Source organism: Dendrobates tinctorius, unplaced genomic scaffold, assembly GCF_039654945.1.
Source record: "Dendrobates tinctorius isolate UK_male_01 unplaced genomic scaffold, ASM3965494v1 ptg000016l, whole genome shotgun sequence".
In the NCBI taxonomy this organism is placed as follows: domain Eukaryota; kingdom Metazoa; phylum Chordata; class Amphibia; order Anura; family Dendrobatidae; genus Dendrobates; species Dendrobates tinctorius.
This window is the reverse complement of record NW_027361684.1, coordinates 81,429,932-81,448,729: the sequence shown is the minus strand read 5'-3', so window position 1 is coordinate 81,448,729 and position 18,798 is coordinate 81,429,932. Positions and strand designations below refer to the sequence as shown.

Sequence of the window (18,798 nt, the reverse complement as noted above, 5' to 3'; positions counted from 1 at the left end):
AACTTTTCATTGTCTGCAATGGTGGGATCAAAAAACGATAATCCCACCAACTCTGCATTCAAATACCACAAATGGTTCGAAAATTTGGTCAGGGCTATTTCTGCAATGTTGTTGTCACATTCTTTATAGTCTAACAGACTATGCAAAATACCTAAATCTTAAAATACCTCAATTTGGATTTTTTTCAAACTTTGAGCGACGAGCGGCACGGGTTAACGTCGTTTGATCGAGCTCAAATTTTGGCTATCTCAATATCTGGAAAGGGGAATCGTTTTGTGGGGTCCAGAAGGACAAAATTCCGACATCGATTTTTTGCGGTCACCCTAGTGGCCATACACATTGGATAGAAGTGAGTTGATGGTTGAACAACCAGTGAAATAATAATGGCATGATAAAACGTTGTTCTACTGATGGAGCTAGACACAATTTAGTGAGTATTAGCTGTACCAGATATTTTTGGGAACATTCTCTGATAAGGATTGGTCATTGACTAAACATGGATAAAGGTGGAGTTAACTAATACGATCAGTTGTTATTACATTTCAGCTGTTGCATCAATCATTTTAGATGAAATTGACTGTCTTGATTAACTTTTGACTGTGTATGGCCCCTCAAAAAGCCTCCCCCATGTACACTACACTAGATTTGCTTAAACTTGCAGGTATTGGTGTGATTGGCCAACTATGTTGTAATTTGTGGAAGTAGCCCCCCCCCCCAACTCCCCTATTAGATGATGTTCGAGGGAGAGAACGATCCAGCCTGTTGAATTTTCCCCCAAGCTAAGCGTCTGTCAAAGGAGTCTGGCAGTGGCTCGCTCTTAGAGAACACAGTGTATGGAGAGAGCGTGACAGCTGTTGGTGAAACGATCCATCCGCTGATGATTATCTCGTAATGTACAGTATGAGAGGTCACAGGTCTGTAGACTATGCATATTTTGATTTCGCATATGAATTTTTGTGAAGATAATTTATCTAAGATAATGAGGTGGGTGAAAACATGGTGTCAACAGTAGATTTCTTAAATTCTTTTGATTTCCAACCTACCCTTTGCTCATCTACTGTTGTGGAAACATTTTGTAAAATTGTTGACGGACTTGCTGGGAGCTGTTGTATTTTATCCTCAGGATTGCGTCATGTCGATTAACAATCTGAACTAATGTCTATATTACACTTATACCAAAAGTCAGATTGAGTATAAATCTGGTGAAGAACCAATCACCTGGAAGAGAAGAATCATCTCTTGAAGCAAAATTAGTTGACTCACAATTGCCAATCAAAATTTTTCAGACAGACGCCACTGGCATTCGATAGCATTAGGAAGTGAAAATTGCAGCCAGCGGCACAATTCTCTGTGGACCACAGATTGACTGAACATTTTTCGGATTTATGACATTCCTCCCCCAGGCTGTGGGACAAGACAACATCAGTCTACACTGGCTGGAGGAAACATTTGCTTACATTATTGGAGTTGTGAACAGGCAGTTGACTCTTATGCCAAATTAAACTTTCCAACACTGGAGTTTGTATTCTGGTTTGTGTATGAATATCTGGACTCCAGACATGAGATTGGCGCTGTATGATGGGCTGATCAGTTAACTGATGAAATTACAATCACAATATTCCTTTTGATAGAAAATATAATAACTTGATGTGATGTGGACCTCCTGAGAGTTATTCATGGGCTTTGCAAGGTAATGACTTGTATCTTTGTAGTCATAATGGTTACGTGCAGTTGGCTTTATCTGTAAATTCTTTGTAAAACCTTAATAGGATTATTCCACAAAGAATTTTATCGCGCATCAAACAGAAAAAAAAAACAAATTAGTAAGCCTTGAATTTAAGCCATGTTATAAAATTTTTACTCTGGAAAGATAGAAATCAAAGGTTGTTATAGTGCCCCTAGCATTTCAGCTCACACCCTGTTACTACGCCCACATTCTCATGTCTGCTTTTGGCAGTGCAATTTGAGAATATAAAATTGTATGCTTTCAAAATTACACTGTATATTCAATACCCGTTATAGCGATTAAACCCAGAGTTGGCGAAGGGCTTCAGACAAAGGACTTCTTAAAGGGAACCTGTCGGCCAAGTTTTTCACATATAAAGCAAGGCCAGCACCTGTAAGCCCTCATATATAACCTTCTAGAATACTGTATATACGTCCCCAATCCGCTGTGCATAACACAAAAAGTAGCTTTTATTATGCTCACCTACGAGGCGGTCTGGTCCGATGAGTGTCACTGGTCTTGATCCTGCCCTCCTTCTCTTCTTGCTATCGCTGTCCTCCTTGCCTAATGTGGATGACACATCCCACATCACCAGACAGTGTGCACGATCGTGCTCCTGTGCAGCCGCACTTCTCTCTGACCTGTACAAATAAATAAAATATATATATATATATATATATATATATATATATATACACACACATATAATGTATGTGTGTAGATTAGGAGAAGGAATCAATATTATGACTTATTAATAAATTAATACTCTTTAAAATCTAAAATAATATTTTTCTGCATTGACTGAATAGAACACTCCAAAGTACATTTAAAATACTATAGTGAGTGTGTGTGTGTGTGTGTATATATATATATATATATATATATATATATATATATATGGAATTTAATGCATTGATACATTATGTATATGTCTGTGTGTATTATATATGTATGTGTGTATCTATCAATTTATCTATATGTATATATATATATATATATATATATATATAATTTTTGTGTGTTTATGTAATATATGTGTATTTATCTATATCTATCAATTTATCTAAAATATATATATATATATATATATATATATATATATATATATATATATATATATATATATATATAGTATGTGTGGGTGTATTATATAATTATCATACACACATGTATAATGTATCAATGCATTGAATTCCTCATATATTAGTTTGCCTGCAAAAGTGTATAAGTATATGTGTAAGCTTGCAGGTCAAGATATCTGTCCTCTTTTTAGGGTCCTTATCTGGTTGTTCTGGGCCTTTTATCAGACATTTTATTGTCTCTTTTACAGGATGTTGAGTCGTCAAATAGAGTAGGGTTAAATCAAGGTCAGTCCTGTCGTCTTTTTCTGTGGCACCAAGACGGCCGTCTGTCTGCGAAACCTTTTACATTGTTGTGTAATATTTGCTGCATGCCTGGTTTATTATACAATTATTTTGCTTGCTGCACAACTTTTAGGAGTATTATGTGGTTGTTAAATCCCAATAAACAGCATAGACCACAACCCCATATCCCTAGTAGAATCGGTTTATAAAATGCTAAATGTTGTTTTAATGTGTCCCAGGAGACATTATGTATTCTGTAGGTTTTTTCCTAATGTTAATATATGCCCATCTCCGAGGCTGTGACTGATGGGGTACAGTTTTGCCTAGAAGCACTCATTGGTAAAATTGCATATATACATTACAGACTTGTTTAAGCATTTTGTTTCTTTTTCTATTTCATATAGTTTTTTTTTAAATAAAAGTACTTAAAAGTTATAGTTATGGGAGAATTATTATGGGAGTTGATGTCGAAGAGGTTTTGTAATTCCATTTCATAGTTAAATATACCATAAGTGGCATAAAAATGACATGGGAACGGGAAGATTGTGCTTTCACTTATTCTGTAGCCCATATGACATATTGAGTTGAACATTTTAAGTGCCTAAAATATAAGTAATGTGCATTATGAGACATGTCCTCGTGTAGTTGGATCACTTTTGCTCGCAGCGTGGAACAGGTAAGATGAGAAGGATTTACTGCGTCAGTGGCTTTTTTTCAGATTTTTTTAAAGTATACTTTTCATGTTAGACGTTTGATGAAAGGAGTAGCAATTACATCTGACATTATTGTTTAATAACCTGCTCTGAAACCTTATAAATTTCTTTACGTTTTCCATGTTCACCTGACAAGGGTAATAAGGCTGTGACAGGTGATATAATGGGCGGTAGATTTCATTACCTGTCACTATTGCAATATTAAAATAAAAGTAGCTCGTTTTATATTTAAGTATCCAGAGTCATCTGCCATTATAAAATGAAATTCTTTCCTGCAGGACATATAAATGTGATTTATGGATCTGCTTTGTACTGTCCATAAACCTATTCTATGTAATAACAAATAGCGCCATCTTCACCACGATTATTGGCGTGAGAGCACCAGAACCCCATCAGAAACCTGTCCGTTCTGTTCATTACGAACCTGAATCACTCGACGGTTCATGTACTAATCTTTACACTAATGATTATTAAACAGAATCAATTCTACTGTAACAAGTTTTTACTTTCATTTATTCATTGCTAAAATATGCATAGAGAAAGAGTGAGGAAACTTGGCAGTGCTAATTGTATGTTACTAAAGCCCCCGTTACACACGGCGAGATCGCTAGCGATATCGCTGAAGCGACAACGATTTTGTGACGCGACATCGCTAGCGATCTCGCTAGCGATCTCGCTACGTGTGACACGCGGAAACGACCGGCTCCCTGCTGCAATGTCGCTGATTGTGCGCAAACGTTCAGGATCATTTTTTGATCGCTGGCGTCACGCTGACCAGCATGCATCGCTGTGTTTGACGCCCCTTATCAACGACGAGCGACCTCGTTGGCGACTTCGAACTCATATAGATAGCGCTGAAGGACGCCTATTCAAAGTCTGAATCGCTATTATAGACAGTGTGTGACACGTTACAAACGATCGCCGTGGTCGTTAGTGACATCGCTGATGCGTCGTAATGAAGATCGGCCTGTATGACTGCTTACTAGCGATGCACAAACGATCTTAGCCAGATCGTATCGTTGTCGGAATCGTTGATGCGTCGCTACGTGTAACGGTACCCTAACAGTGTGCCGTGAGAAAACAGAAAAACCAAAACAATGAATAAGGTGTTGGCCATGGTGGAACTGACAGATAAGAGACTATTAGGCCATGTTCACATGTTCAGTATTTGATCAGTATTGTACATCAGTATTTGTAAGCCAAAACCAGGAGTGAGTGATAAATACAGAAGTGGTGACGTGTTTCTATTATACTTTTCCTCTGATTGTTACACTCCTGATTTTGGCTTACAAATACTGATGTAGAATACTGATCAAATACTGAAAGTGTGAATGTGGCCTTAAGTCTAGCAGCTAATCTAGATAAGTGTCAGTCATATAAAATTAGCTCTTAATGCCACCATGCACACTAGACTAACGTCGTCATAATGTTATCTAAACGGAACTTGTACCTTCGAGAACTATGGAAAGTCTATGTACACTCAGTGCACAATGCTTGTTTACTAGATCACTCCATGTACTTCGATTGATCTTCCTATATAAACACGCAGTGAAATGATTGCCGATGGGTAAATGTTTATGATAAGCCGTCATATTGTGCCGCCGGTCGGTCCATGTAAATGGGTCTTAAGAGATAAGTCACCAGCAGAGATGCATGGCAGCAGCTCTCTCGTAAACACAGGAGGGTCTCTGCGTGTAGGAGATCTAAACTATCTAATTTATAGGGGCTTTAGACAGCCCCAATCGGGATTCATAATGAAATCTACAGGATCTGGTAACATAAGACTAATGACCCACATACACATTAGACTAACATTGTATGGACCTTCCAACATCAGCCAACAGCCTAATGTGTATAGGGGCCTCCTGACTCTACCGACAGATGATGTCAGGGGAGAGAAGGATCCGACAGGTCCAGTATTGACCACTGATCCTTTTGTTCTCCAGGAGATAAGCCATTGCCAGAAAGGTCTAGCAATGGCTCTCAGAGAGAATACAGGAGACTCGCTAGCCAAGCATTCCTGTGTATGGGGGAGAAGAGAGGTGTGGAATGAAAGAGTTTTCTTTGTCCGACAGCTATTGTGTATGGGGGAGCTTTAGGACGATGACCAGCTTGAGTTCTTTTGGCTTATAAATAGCTAAAATTGTAAGTTAAAGGATGATTGCACTTTTTGAGTTTTTATTTGGGGTGGTATTGGGTGAATAGACCATTTTGCAAAAAGCAAAAGCACTCAGTAATGTCTAAAATGTCCGAGTTCCATCTCTGTGCAGATCAGTGCTTGCCTAAACGCTTACATTTCACCGTGGTGAGAGTCATAGTACCCAGATCAGACTATACAGGGTTTGATTGTTGTCAGCTACCATGGTTACGCATAGATTTGCAAGGGGCCTGTAGACCCAAAATAATAGGAATTGCTTAATTAAAATCTACTAATAAAGTGTCTTTATTTTTCATTTTGGATGCATTGTTAAAATTAAAGAAAAAAAAGATGATTGAAAAAATGGCCGTAGTTTATATTTGACTTTTGTTTGTACTTTTCTTAAGTTAGAGAATTTTAATTTTCCATGGTAGATCTGTAGTCCATTAATAAAATAACAGTGCTCGAGGATCAGATCTGTGCAGGGGGCCTCAGCTAAAATATTGGCTTTGGAGGCTCCTAACAGTGGATGGGAGAGCTTCGGTTGTTTCCCTCGGTAAATGTTCTTTTGCCATATATTACTACTAGAGAAGACGTCCATACACATTAGCCAACAACTATGTCTCCCGATTGCTCCTCCGCATGAACGCTCGGCATGAAGAGGTGAGTTGCTCTGTCAGTGGCTTATCTAGCTTCAGAACAGAAGGACTGTGCTCTTGAACTCAAACTGTCTGATCTTTATCCCTCACCGAAGGGATAGAAGGCCATGCACATCTGCCAAACGCTGTGGGTTCAGCCGACTTTAATCCACCAGTTCTCTGTAAAAAAAAAAATGAAAGCTTGTGCATCCAGGTGTAGTAAACATGAAAGTAAATTCGTATTGCCTTTTCCATCCACGCCACATACATGTAAGCTTTTATTTTTTATGTGCTGCAAAATTCCAAAAATAATATATCATGAAATGTTAACTTTGCTGTGTTTTTGTATTTTACAGCAAAGCTTAGAAAGCAACCTCACCAGCCTCATCAAAAGGAACACCGAGATGGAAATGCTCTTAGCCAAGCTTATCCAGACATGCCAGCATGTGGAGGTGAGTGCAAATATCAACTCCATTATATCCCTGTGTCATTATAGCAATAGTAATGAGAACTACGCACAACTGGGGATTATTACAACTTTCTTTTTGAAGAATGGTTTAGATCTTGGCAAGGCAGAGGATTCTGCTTGTTGGTTCATGAAGTTTTATTGTATTGTTGGAAGTTGCCGCTTGGCCGTCATGCACGTGGCTTCGGCTGCACAGTGACTTTGCTTGTGCAACATTGAGTCTCAGTCTCGCAAATAAAAACAACTTGTCGCCAACTTTCTTCACAATTTCTTCGTAATTTAGACTTGAGGTCAGATTATAAAAAAAAAATCTGCCAACTTATATTGAAGTGTACAATGACAAAAATGCATTCAGCCAACAACTAAAAAATGCAGTAATTTAGCATATTTGGCAGCCGCTTCCTCACATTGACAATCAATAGATAGAAACGTTACATTGCGATCATGGAGTAGTACAACCAATGTTACTGTAAAGCCCCTGCTTTGTAATAGAAAACGGTCTAATTTTGATTCCAAACCCGTATTATTCTTGCCCTAGTTTTTAATCTTTCATTGACTTATAGCTGCAATACCAGCACAGTCCACAGACAAGAGCGGCGCTCTTTGGAGTTACAAACCCTTTTTGTTGTAGATTACCTCGCTACTTCTTTAGACGGGCTACACAGAGACTTTTTGTTGTGCAGCTGATTGATTTTGGCTGTCGAGCTACAGCTGTAGTCTAAAAAGCAATACAAGTTTCTCTTCCATAGATGACAAACTCAGACCTGTGGGCCAAATCTGTTTTAATATATTTGGCCTGTGAGAAAATACCTTGCGTCTACTAGAGATGGCCCGTCATCAGACAGCATATGTACCTAATACTACAAATCCCGCAATTCCGCTCCTGCACGCTCCCTGATTGCTGCAAGGCTGTGTACAACAGGCCCTATAGTAACGCGCTCCCCAGCTGTGGTGCACTTCCTGACCAGCATTCACGTAACCTGGGAGTTCCCTCGTCTACTCCTCTCGTGCTCTCCCATACATCTCAGCGACCATAGCGCCTCCGACCCTCTGTCTCCCCCACAATCTGGGCACAGGTAGTCTTATTGAGCCTGTGCGCTCTTGCCATCATTTATTTTATTGCTCTCTTTGGTCATGTATTCTCCATTTTGTTCTTTTATATATTGTTATCCATACCCAATTTGCTGAGACCTTACCCCTTTTTGTTCGCTCCCTACCATCTTGACTCTGAGATTATTGTTTCAGTGCAGTTTACGTACTGCTGATGTTCTTTACTTTCCTATATTTCCTTCTGTTTGAGAGTCATCACACCTTTTACATTACCCTGTTTTCGATCTACATCCCCACAACCCTGACGTCTCCTGCAGTATTGAGGTTCTCCGTACCTTAGGTAGATTCCCCCAACCCATTTCACGCCCCACTTTTTTTCTGTTGTGATTAATGTTATAATTATTACGGATGGCCCCTCACTTTGTCCAAGTTTTTAATATTGGCCCACTGTGCATTTGAGTTTGACTTGCCCAAGTTTAAAGGCAACCTGATAGCTGATTCACGGGAAGCATGAATCAGACACTGGCTTCGTTATCTCAGCTGTGCTTGTTTCACTCTGAAACGCTGCAGCATTTTAGACATGGCACACTTTTAAAGGCCAGTGCGATGCAACTAGGACAACTAGTCCAAGAGTCGGATCCCTGGTGGTTTCTCTCCGCCCTGCTCCCTTTGACTGACAGGTGCTTGCCTTTACGCACACATAAAGAAAGACCCGGGAAACATCCATAGCTGCGATAACAAACCCGTTCTCTGATTCACGATGCCTTTGGTTCAGGTAGCATGCGATCAGCTATCAGGTTCTCTTTAAAGACAACATTTTGCGCAGTGATTTTCACGTCTCTAGATTCCTTCCTGGCATTCCATAAAATCCATTAAACACATTTAACTCCTGAAGTTCAAATGCTTTGGCTCATGTCCACTCTTTCCTGTTCATGGTGACTGCGCGGATTTAAGAGTGGTTCCAATCTAAGAAACGTCCCAAACATGCTTCTTGCATTTAATACACAATGTATACATGCTGTAAGCTGCGGAAATTGGTTCCTCCTTGGGATTACTTTCATCAGCTGTGCTCCTTAATGATTTTTATTCCATGCGTTTAGACTTAAGATGATTGTGGAACACTTGGCTTCTTGTACATCTGCTTTTACTTTCCTGACAAACTATCACAGAAATATAATTGAAACATCAAAATTTGAGAACATCCCATTTTCTCTGCAGCAAAGTGTTTAGAGAGCGGGGCACTTTGAAGTTGATCTGTCTGCCACCTACCCCCCTTCTTTATGCATCTTTAGAAATAGTTACTGATGCTATCTAATGAGAAGCTTGACAGAAGCTGATCAAAGTAGAGACACCGAGCTCTCGGATTATCTGACATGTGGAATTGTCAGCATTTTACCAGGGAAACAGTATTAGATCCCAACGGAGTGGTGGTTACTTTTGCACAACCCAATGAATTGCTTCTCTGTATGGCTCAAAATGGATTTACGATGCCAGTGTGGCCAGGATGTATAAACTACAGCTGCCATCATAAAGTCATCACTCGGACACTAAAGCCCATCTCATTGGATCTAAAATCGGATCTTCCATGTGTGTCTGAACACAGGAGGCTATAGCACAGTCTGGTTTTATTTTCTTTCATCTGTCATATATTAAATGCATTGTGCTGTAAAGCTGATTGTTGCTTTTGACAGCCATTCATAGTGGAAACATCAAAGCGAAAGGAGGCGTTCACTTCTAAAGAGCAGCAATGCTGTAACTTTCAGTATACATTACATATGTGGAGATCTTCAAACTCCAGACACAGATTAGGGAACCCCATTTGGTTGCAGGCTGCATACCTTTCTTTGTAAAGATCAAAACATGAAAGGGTCGATTCCATTTTATCCGGTCACGTGTTCATGATGCTTTTTATTACTTTATTATATACAAAGAGCACCATTTTAGTAGTTACCAGGCATGGTGAGGCGATATGACAGCCTCAGGATGGGTGACTCTTCTACTGGTGTGGGGGTTTGCAGGGGTGAGACTATATAGGGGCAAAGAGATGCAACATGTAGTGAAGAGTATGGCTGGTGGTGCAATGAGTAGGGAACAAGTGAGGGCACAAATTGAAGTGCTCAAAAGCAAGGGAAGCCTTATTAAGCAATAGCCAGTGTAAATAGAGCCTTAGAGGCAACCTGTCACCAGGTTTACCTTATATAAATCATGTCAACCACTTTTTTATCCCTCTTTAATACTGTTCCTCCAACCCCTTGATGTGAACTTAGCAGTCACGCATATCCCTTATCTCTGTCACGCACATAAGTAATTGGTCCAAAGGAGATCTCCAGCTTGATTGACGTGGATGAAGTGGACTCTTATTAAGGGGTTACAGGAAATCTATTAAAGAGGGCTAAAAGGTAGTAGACATGGTTTATATAGGGTTGCCTTTAAACATGTTTTGTCTCATAAGCAAGATTTATCATTTATTCACATATCCACAGGAAAGTTCATACATGCATGAATGTTGGCTGTTTGGTAGCTGATCAACTCATCAGTTCAGAGAACAGTGATCATACATGTTTCCTAATGCTTCATTCTCACAGAGAACTTTGGGACGCTCATTCTCATGGCAGATAGTGCCAGCAGTCTGTCCCTGTCCAGGTATATTGTTGTCGGACAACCCATTTAAAGTGCCCATACTTGTATCTGCCCTGACTGCATTATAGCTGACCTTTCATGTGTTTTCAGTGGGGCATATGAGCAAGCTGCTGCCAGACACTACCGATGGCGGCCTATCTCCTGTCAGAACTCAGGGATTGGGTGTCTAAATTCAAACTGCCCCATCCTTCTCCATTTCTACATCATCTGTCGGAGGTGAGTCAGGATGCTGACATATGCATCAGATGGTCTGACGTTGATGTTTAAGAGGGCCTTTAGACAATTGGCTGTTGTGAAAAATAATGTTCAAATGTGAAGGAAGGAAAGGTTACAGATGTGCAGTACCCAGACATGACCACTATGTTTTTGACGAAGCTGCTGTGTTTTGGCAGCATCCAACAGCTGATCGATGGGCGTGACATCACAACTGATCATATATTGATGGCCTATCTCGAGAATAGGCCTCAAATAGAAAAAAAAGTAGCTGCCAACACTTTTATTAATTCTGTATTCTGTAAATAATTTTAGCTTCCAGCAACATCATTTTATTAAAACAAAAAGTACAGTAATGAATAATAGTAATATTGACCTTTTAGATTCTCCTCTACCCCTGGGTCTATATCTGTCTTTGTTCTTTGTTATTTCTGCTCTGTAGTGGCAGCTTCCCCTTTTCATCTAGAACAGCTTCCTCTTTTTTGGGAAGGCTTTCTGCATGATTTTGGACTGTCTGTGAGAATTTGCGCCTACTCTTGTATGAGAGCACTTGTGACGTCAGACATATAAATAATATTGGGTGAAAAGGCCTGGATCACAATCTCCTCTTTAGTTCATCCCAAAAATGTCATTGTAGTTGAGGTTAGGTCTCGGTGCAGACCAGTCACGTTCTTCTACACCAAAATTGCAATTGTCCAACTATGTATTTATGGACCTTGATTTAAACAGTCATGCTGGAACAGAAAAATTTCTTCCCCAAACTGTTAATATATAGGAGGGAAGTAATTTCACTGAATGACTTGTTACAATATTGGCATCCCACTACAGTGCTACAATCTATGGTAATTCAATGAGCTCTTTAGAAGAACTCATTATTTCACAAGTTTTGGAAAGGCGGATGGCATGGTTACGGCAAGGGGCTGGATTTTATACACCTGTGGCAATGGGACTGAATGAAAACCCTTAACTCAATGATTAAAAGGTTTGTCCAAATATTTTTTTCGATACAATGTGTACATGTGACAATTTTAATAGTACACTATGCTTTTCATTATTTTTATAAGATTTTAAATATTTTATCAGCTTTTATTAAAGTTTTGTTGCCAGTGATAACAAAGGTCTCACAAGTAGCAGAGCACACATCATGTTGATGGATAAATGTGTGGCCCAGATTAGACCTTGTGTGGCAGGAATTTTTGTTCTCAAGAGACAAGTTGGGGAGCTGCCAGTAATACTTGGGAAATATGTTTTTACAGCCCATTATAGAGCACTCAAATTATGGTTTTGTTTGTCCTTTTGGCATTTTTCCTAGAATTAAGGCTCCAGAGCCACCAGCACTTTGGACCTAACATGACTCCCTGCCGTACCACCCAGATCTCTTATTGAGTAGTTCCTTTGCGTTTTTTGTTACAGGTCGATGTATAAAACTAACTCTCTATATACTGCATGGTTTGTCTTTATTAGCTTTTCGGAATTAAACGTAACAGTCTATGAAAAATAAATATACCGCAAATTGGAACGGGCTTTGGAATAAACTATGCAATTATTGGCTGTGTCTGCTTCTTAGGGCATCGTCTATTCTTAACTGTACACTTACTTCACGCTTATTTTCCCTTGTTTGAGTATTCGACGTCTAGTAAGGTGACCTGCATCGTAAATGTGCATAAACACCTCTTGACCTTGTACGTAATTGTCCTCTTCTGGTAATGTTCACTTGCCAAAATGGATTAAATTTGATCAAACATGCCTCGAAGTCATCTCATTCACATGAATACTGTATGACGATTGAGTTTCACCAAAGCAATGAATTGAATTATGTTCTAGCGCAACCTGCAGACCTGTTCAGACAAAGAGGAATCTGTTCTGGATGACGTTTTATTAATGAGTTGTACATAGATAAAGGATTCATTTTTCTTCAACTTGTTATATTCATTTTACAACATGAAGTTTATGAACATTTGAGTAACAGAATTTTACAATAAATGTTCCTTGGTCATTTACTAACTCTCCTATACACAAACTGGTCACAAAAATACTAAAGTAGAGGTGACTTCTTGTATGAGGTCCACCAAAGATGAGCAATGATTTGCAAAACTCCAACCACTGGTGGTAACCATATTTCTAAGATGCCAGGTTTAGCCTCCAGCAGTGGTTGGACAAGCAGAAGCCATGATCTTGAAGTGCACCTCTGCTTTAGGTCCTGTAAGCTGATGCTACCCACTTTTGAGGTTCTTTTCCAAATAGTTTTAATTTTGTGAATCTTAATTATCTGCCATGCCAGATCCCATACATTCTGGCACTAGCATCCGACATGCTCTATTGACTAAATGAGCGTCCGTAGGGTTTTTTCTCACGTTGTCCCAATATTTTATTAATGCAAAAATCACATTATGACCCGTATCACTGACGGAGTTTCCTAGTGAATACTCAACCCACGTGTGAACATGGACTAATAAGTATGTAGGATTATCGAAGACTTGTTCTAGTTTGCATAAAAGCATCTAACCAAATCCTAAAAGGAAATGTGGGAGATTTCCCACAATGTCTCAAAGAAAAGAAGATAAAGCTTCTATGTTATTCTTAGCTTTTAATTCTCAGTGCAGCTTTTAATTAGCATTCTGTTTTTATAAAAACAAAACCTGAACTTTGAATAAGGCAACAAAGGCAATTTTTTTTTTCCAGACAGTTTCCTTAACGGGATTTTCCATTAATGATTAACAACTCTTTATTATTGGTCTTGGTGTGCTGCATAAAATTTTTAAAAAATAAAATAAAAAATAAGAAAAAACTGCTTACGGTACCTCCCAGACCAGCACAACTCCTGCGCTCTGTGTCCATCGCTGGTCTCGTGACATTGTTTTGTGTGACCGCTGCAGCAAGTCAGCAGGCACTGATCAGCTGCAGTGTTCACAATTATGTCAGAGCAGATGAATGTTGTGAAGGTTCCAGCCATCAGTGGCCCAGTAACATTACTTATGTCATGACACCACCGTGGGGGCTTGAGGGCAGAGGAGCACCGCTAGTCTGGGAGATAAGTGTGCATTTTTTCCTTACTTTATCTTGTAGTTGGGGCCATTTATTTAAGGGGTTATCAAATTTTAGATAGTTCCTATAAATCTGCCCAATGAAACTTGGTAAGCACAAGTTATCTGATAGTAATTATCTTTGTAGAGCTCCAGATACCCTGTAGCATTCTCTCCGGAGAGCCAGAATTTATATAACCGTTTAAAAAATGTTAGTACTTTTCATTTCCGCTTATAATCATAATCTAAAAATGACTTTACACATCAGTTATGGAGACGCAATGATCATTAAGGCCTTTTTGGCTGTTAGTATTCTAATACATGAGTGGATGTGTCCAATTCTTGTCTTTGTGGAAGCATCTCTGTTATGCAGTCATAATCTGCTCCTAATACATTGTTATTATCAAGTCGCAATAGTTTAAGATTTCACTTTGATGTTTGGGAATGGAGCATAAAAACTCAGGCTCAGTTTTATGTTACAGAATTAATCCTGCACGGTTGTTCTGACATGAGGCCACCCCAAGGACATCGTCCGTTTTGTAACAATTACCTGAAATCCTGCGGCACAGTTAGACTGCTTTGATAAGCAATGAGAGGAAATTGGGATACATTTCCAGACTGATCTCCACTATTGTTGACCTGGATTCAGTTAGTTCCAAGTTTTCTTTTTTTTTTTTTTTTCTTTGACTCTTAAAAGGTGAAGTTTTTGTATCTGTGTAGCCTTGAGTCTACTTCTATTCTATGCTAGAGGGTATCTGGAGCTCTACGAAGATAATTACTATCAGATAACTTGTGAAACTTGTAGCGACACTCAAGGAAGCGAATGCTAGTACAAATGTTTCATTATAGTATGAAAAATGATGGTTGTTAAAGGATCAGTTACTGAAAACCAATTTTGAATGTCTCCAATATCCATTATAAAAAAGTGCATACTTATTTCCCGCACTGCTGTCTCTCCTCTTCTCCATGTCCGGTATCCCCCAGCGATCTTGTAGTGATGTCCACCTTGACCAAACTAGTAGTAATTAGTGATGAGTGAGTATACTCGTTGCTCGCGTGATTTCCGAGTATTTTGATGTGCTCAGAGATTTAGTGTTTGTCGACACTGCTGCATGATTCAGTTTGAATACATGTGTGGAATTCCTAACAAACAGGCAATCCCCACATGTATTCAGGCTGTAACAGCTTCAAATCATGCAGCTGCGTCGACAAATACTAAATCTCTGAGCACGCCAAAATACTCGGAAATCACCCGAGCATGCTCGGGAAAACCCGAGTAAGAAGTATACTCGCTCATCACTAGTAGTAATGAAACAGTTGGATCACCCAGTGAAATAGATGGCTTGAGAGAGCTGCACTCAATATTCTGCTGATGCAGTCACTGTGTAAATACATTACATTACTGATCCTGTCCTGTACTAATCCTGAGTTACATCTTGTATTATACTCCAGAGCTGCACTCTCTATTCTGCTGGTGTAGTCACTGTGTACATACATTACATTACTAACCTTGAGTTACATCCTGTATTTTATATCCCAGAGCAGCACTCACTATTCTGCTGGTGCACACACTAGGGATGAATGTTGCAGTCTTTTGGTGCCCCTATGCCAGTGCCACCGACTTTTTAAAAACGTGGGTGAAGAAAGGCAAAGTGACTCCAACACATAATTTCCACCAGTGATGTTCCGCATAAACTTGGTACTGGTGATCCTCGACTCTGCGCTCTCTTTCAAACCACATATCCAAGCCCTCACCTCCTCCTGCCGCCTCAAACTCAAAAATATTTCCCGGATCCGCTCATTCCTCAACCACAAAACCACAAAAACACTAGTGCATGCTCTTATCTCCCGCCTTGACTACTGCAACCTCCTACTCTCTGGCCTCCCCTCTAGCACTCTCACACCGCTCCAGTCCATCCTACACTCTGCTGCCCGACTAATCTACCTGTCTCCCCGCTATTCCCCATCCTCCCCCCTATGCCAGGCCCTTCACTGGCTCCCTATTGCCCAGAGGCTCCAATTCAAAACCCTAACCATGACATACAAAGCCATCCACAACCTGCCTCCTCCATACATCTGTGACATGGTCTCTAGGTACCTACCCGCACGCATCCTTCGATCATCTCAAGATCTCCTTCTTTACTCCCCCCTTATCTCTTCTTCCCACAACCGCATACAAGACTTCTCCCGTGCTTCCCCCATACTCTGGAACTCTCTGCCGCAACACATCAGACTCTCACCATCAACGGAAACCTTCAAGAAGAACCTGAAGACCCACCTGTTCCGACAAGCCTACAGCCTGCAATGATCCTCGGTCTACTGAACCACCGCACAACCTGCACTACCCTCTCCTACTGTATCCTCACCCATCCCTGTAGACTGGGAGCCCTCGCGGGCAGGGTTCTCTCTCCTTATGTACTTGTGTGTCCCTTGTCTTGCACATGTTTATTATACTTGTCTATATTTCTCCTTTTCACATGTAAAGCGCCATGGAATAAATGGCGCTATATAAATGCATAATAATAATAAAAGGTGCTAGTTCCTCTGGAGCCATCACTGAGCTACTGTAGACCAATGGCAGACAGAGGGAAGGAACTGCACACCTAAAGGCACAAGGAGATGCTTAAAATAGGACTTATTGTCAGTGTTTCATATCCATTGGTTACACTCTCGTAAGTACAGTATTACGGGTGGGATTCCAACAAATGGGGACATTGCAGGCCTTGATACAGCTGAATCCTGGTTGTCTCTATTTGGAGGACTCCCACCTTGCTTTCTGGACCCCTTTGTCCTAAATGCATTGAAGATGGCCTGTTTGTCTGATTAAGGGTCTTCACCTGAAACATTAAGGTAATACTGTACTCACGTGTAACCAATGGATATGAAATACTGATAATAAATCATATTTGTAGCCTCTACAAGAGCCTTTAGGTTTTCAGTTCCTTCATTCTGCCCACTCTGACCAAACTGTGAAGACTACAGCCAGTCAGTGGCCAATGATAGGTTGCAGCGCATCCGTGACATAAAACGTGTCACGTGACCACAAGTCAAGTATTTTTTTTTTTTTAATAATCCACATTGTGTATATTCAAATGGAGTTGTTCAGTAATGGTTAAAGTGTTTTACCTCACACATAAGCCTCCTCTGTTTTAGCAGTCATCTGTCATTTCACATTTTCTAGACTGGACTCTATATAGATTTGCCCCTTATTAGCTTTTGTCCACATTTATGACAGACATTGACCTTGGCTTATAGGCCATTGTGGCGCTGCCAAAATATTCTTGTGCCCGAATAAAACCGATGGCAGAATTGACATGCTGCAGAATTCCAAAAGCGCGCAGCAGTTCAAAGTATGTAAGGAAAGAAATGCATGGTGATTGAGAATCTCAAAATCTGGTATTTGCTGGTACTGTAAAATGCCGCATTTTGGCGCTGAAAAAAACATAAAAAAGTTATACAAAAATGCATTGTGTGAACCGTTTTAGAACACATTATTAGAGAAACATGCAGGCAATCATTGTTATGGTGTAGGGAATTTCAATACATCTGGATACTACAAAATAATCCTCCACTATACAGTGTATTCAGTGTATGTATTCAGCAGCAAAACGTGGAGAATAAGTAAGCCAGGTTTACCTCTGTAAGACGCTCCGATTATGGCTGGTAGATTACCTCAGGGTTTGTGTTGAGAAATGAGACTTGCGCCATAATTAATCTCCAGCATGACACTACTATACACAGGATTTTTATATGCTTGTCTGTGTGAAAATAAATGTATGTATGAGATATTCCTCATCATTTACCCCCTACCTTCCTTCCCTTTCCTGCCAAATTTCCCAAAGCAGTAATTGTCAGACTCCGAACTGACTGATGCGTTTTACTGTGTAGGAAAGTGCAGGTGCTATACTACAGGTCTACCATGCTGGGAACCAGGAAACCCGTTGTTGTCCCCCAGGACAATGGAGGGAACGCATCAAAACTGGTTATCCAGTGTACTTTATCCATGGTATAAAATGATTTTATGTTCTGATTGCATAAAACACAAGTTCAGCCATCAAGTCATATATACTAGTAATGGCCTAATAGGAAAATGTTACTAGATGGCAGGAAAAAAAGAATGATGTGCCATACAAATGTCAGGTGTGTACACTCCTATCATGGCTTGGTTGTGTGCCATCTCTACGGCCATAGTATGCTAACATTAGTGGTTTCATCACTGCTGGGTCATTCCTAATTTGCCAATACTCTTAGGAGAAAGAATCCTCGCACAATGTAATAATGACACGCAAGCCCCTTTATAATTCCAATCCTTCATGTCAGAGTTTTCTCTGTGACCATGCATTTGGGGAAGCACGGTTTCCTTTCTCTCCCACCATTAGATGACTCTTCCTAATCCTCAGGCCTACTTTGGTATTTCCTTTAATCCTTTCCTGGCCGCTATTTTGAGAATGTTTTGGAAGGAAGGGGGTAATATTGCAGCTGTGAAATACACTATGGATATAGAACTCTTCCTCTAAAAAGGAAAATAAACCCGTAAAATTACAAATACAGCACAGTTTCTCTGTGTGAGGTCATTGCGAGAGTGGAAGGTTTCGTTCTTCTTGGTACAATCCTAACATATCCCTTAGCTGGTGCCCCCCCGCTGACATTCTGTAGTGTGACATTGATCACAGCACTGAATCGGCCTTTCTCAGGGAAATGTTTATGTAGCGTAAAATAAAAATGTCATGAGTGTAGCAACCATGGGGGCCTCCCCTCACAATTTACAGGATTTACAGGGATTGTTCAGTTAGAAGAAGATATCTTTAAATGTGTGTAAAATGGCATG

The 18,798-nt window shown here is 40.0% G+C and overlaps 1 protein-coding gene across 3 annotated transcripts in view; it reads left to right on the top strand.

Annotated features, from left to right (window-relative positions):
* Positions 1-18,798, top strand: part of MID1 (midline 1) — a 408,210-nt gene that overhangs the window by 268,404 nt on the left and 121,008 nt on the right. For all 3 annotated transcript variants that reach the window (XM_073566001.1, XM_073565999.1, XM_073566000.1), the window contains exon 3: positions 6,935-7,030. In XM_073566001.1, coding sequence (XP_073422102.1) covers positions 6,935-7,030 — 96 coding nt within the window. The remainder of the gene's footprint in view (positions 1-6,934; positions 7,031-18,798) is intronic.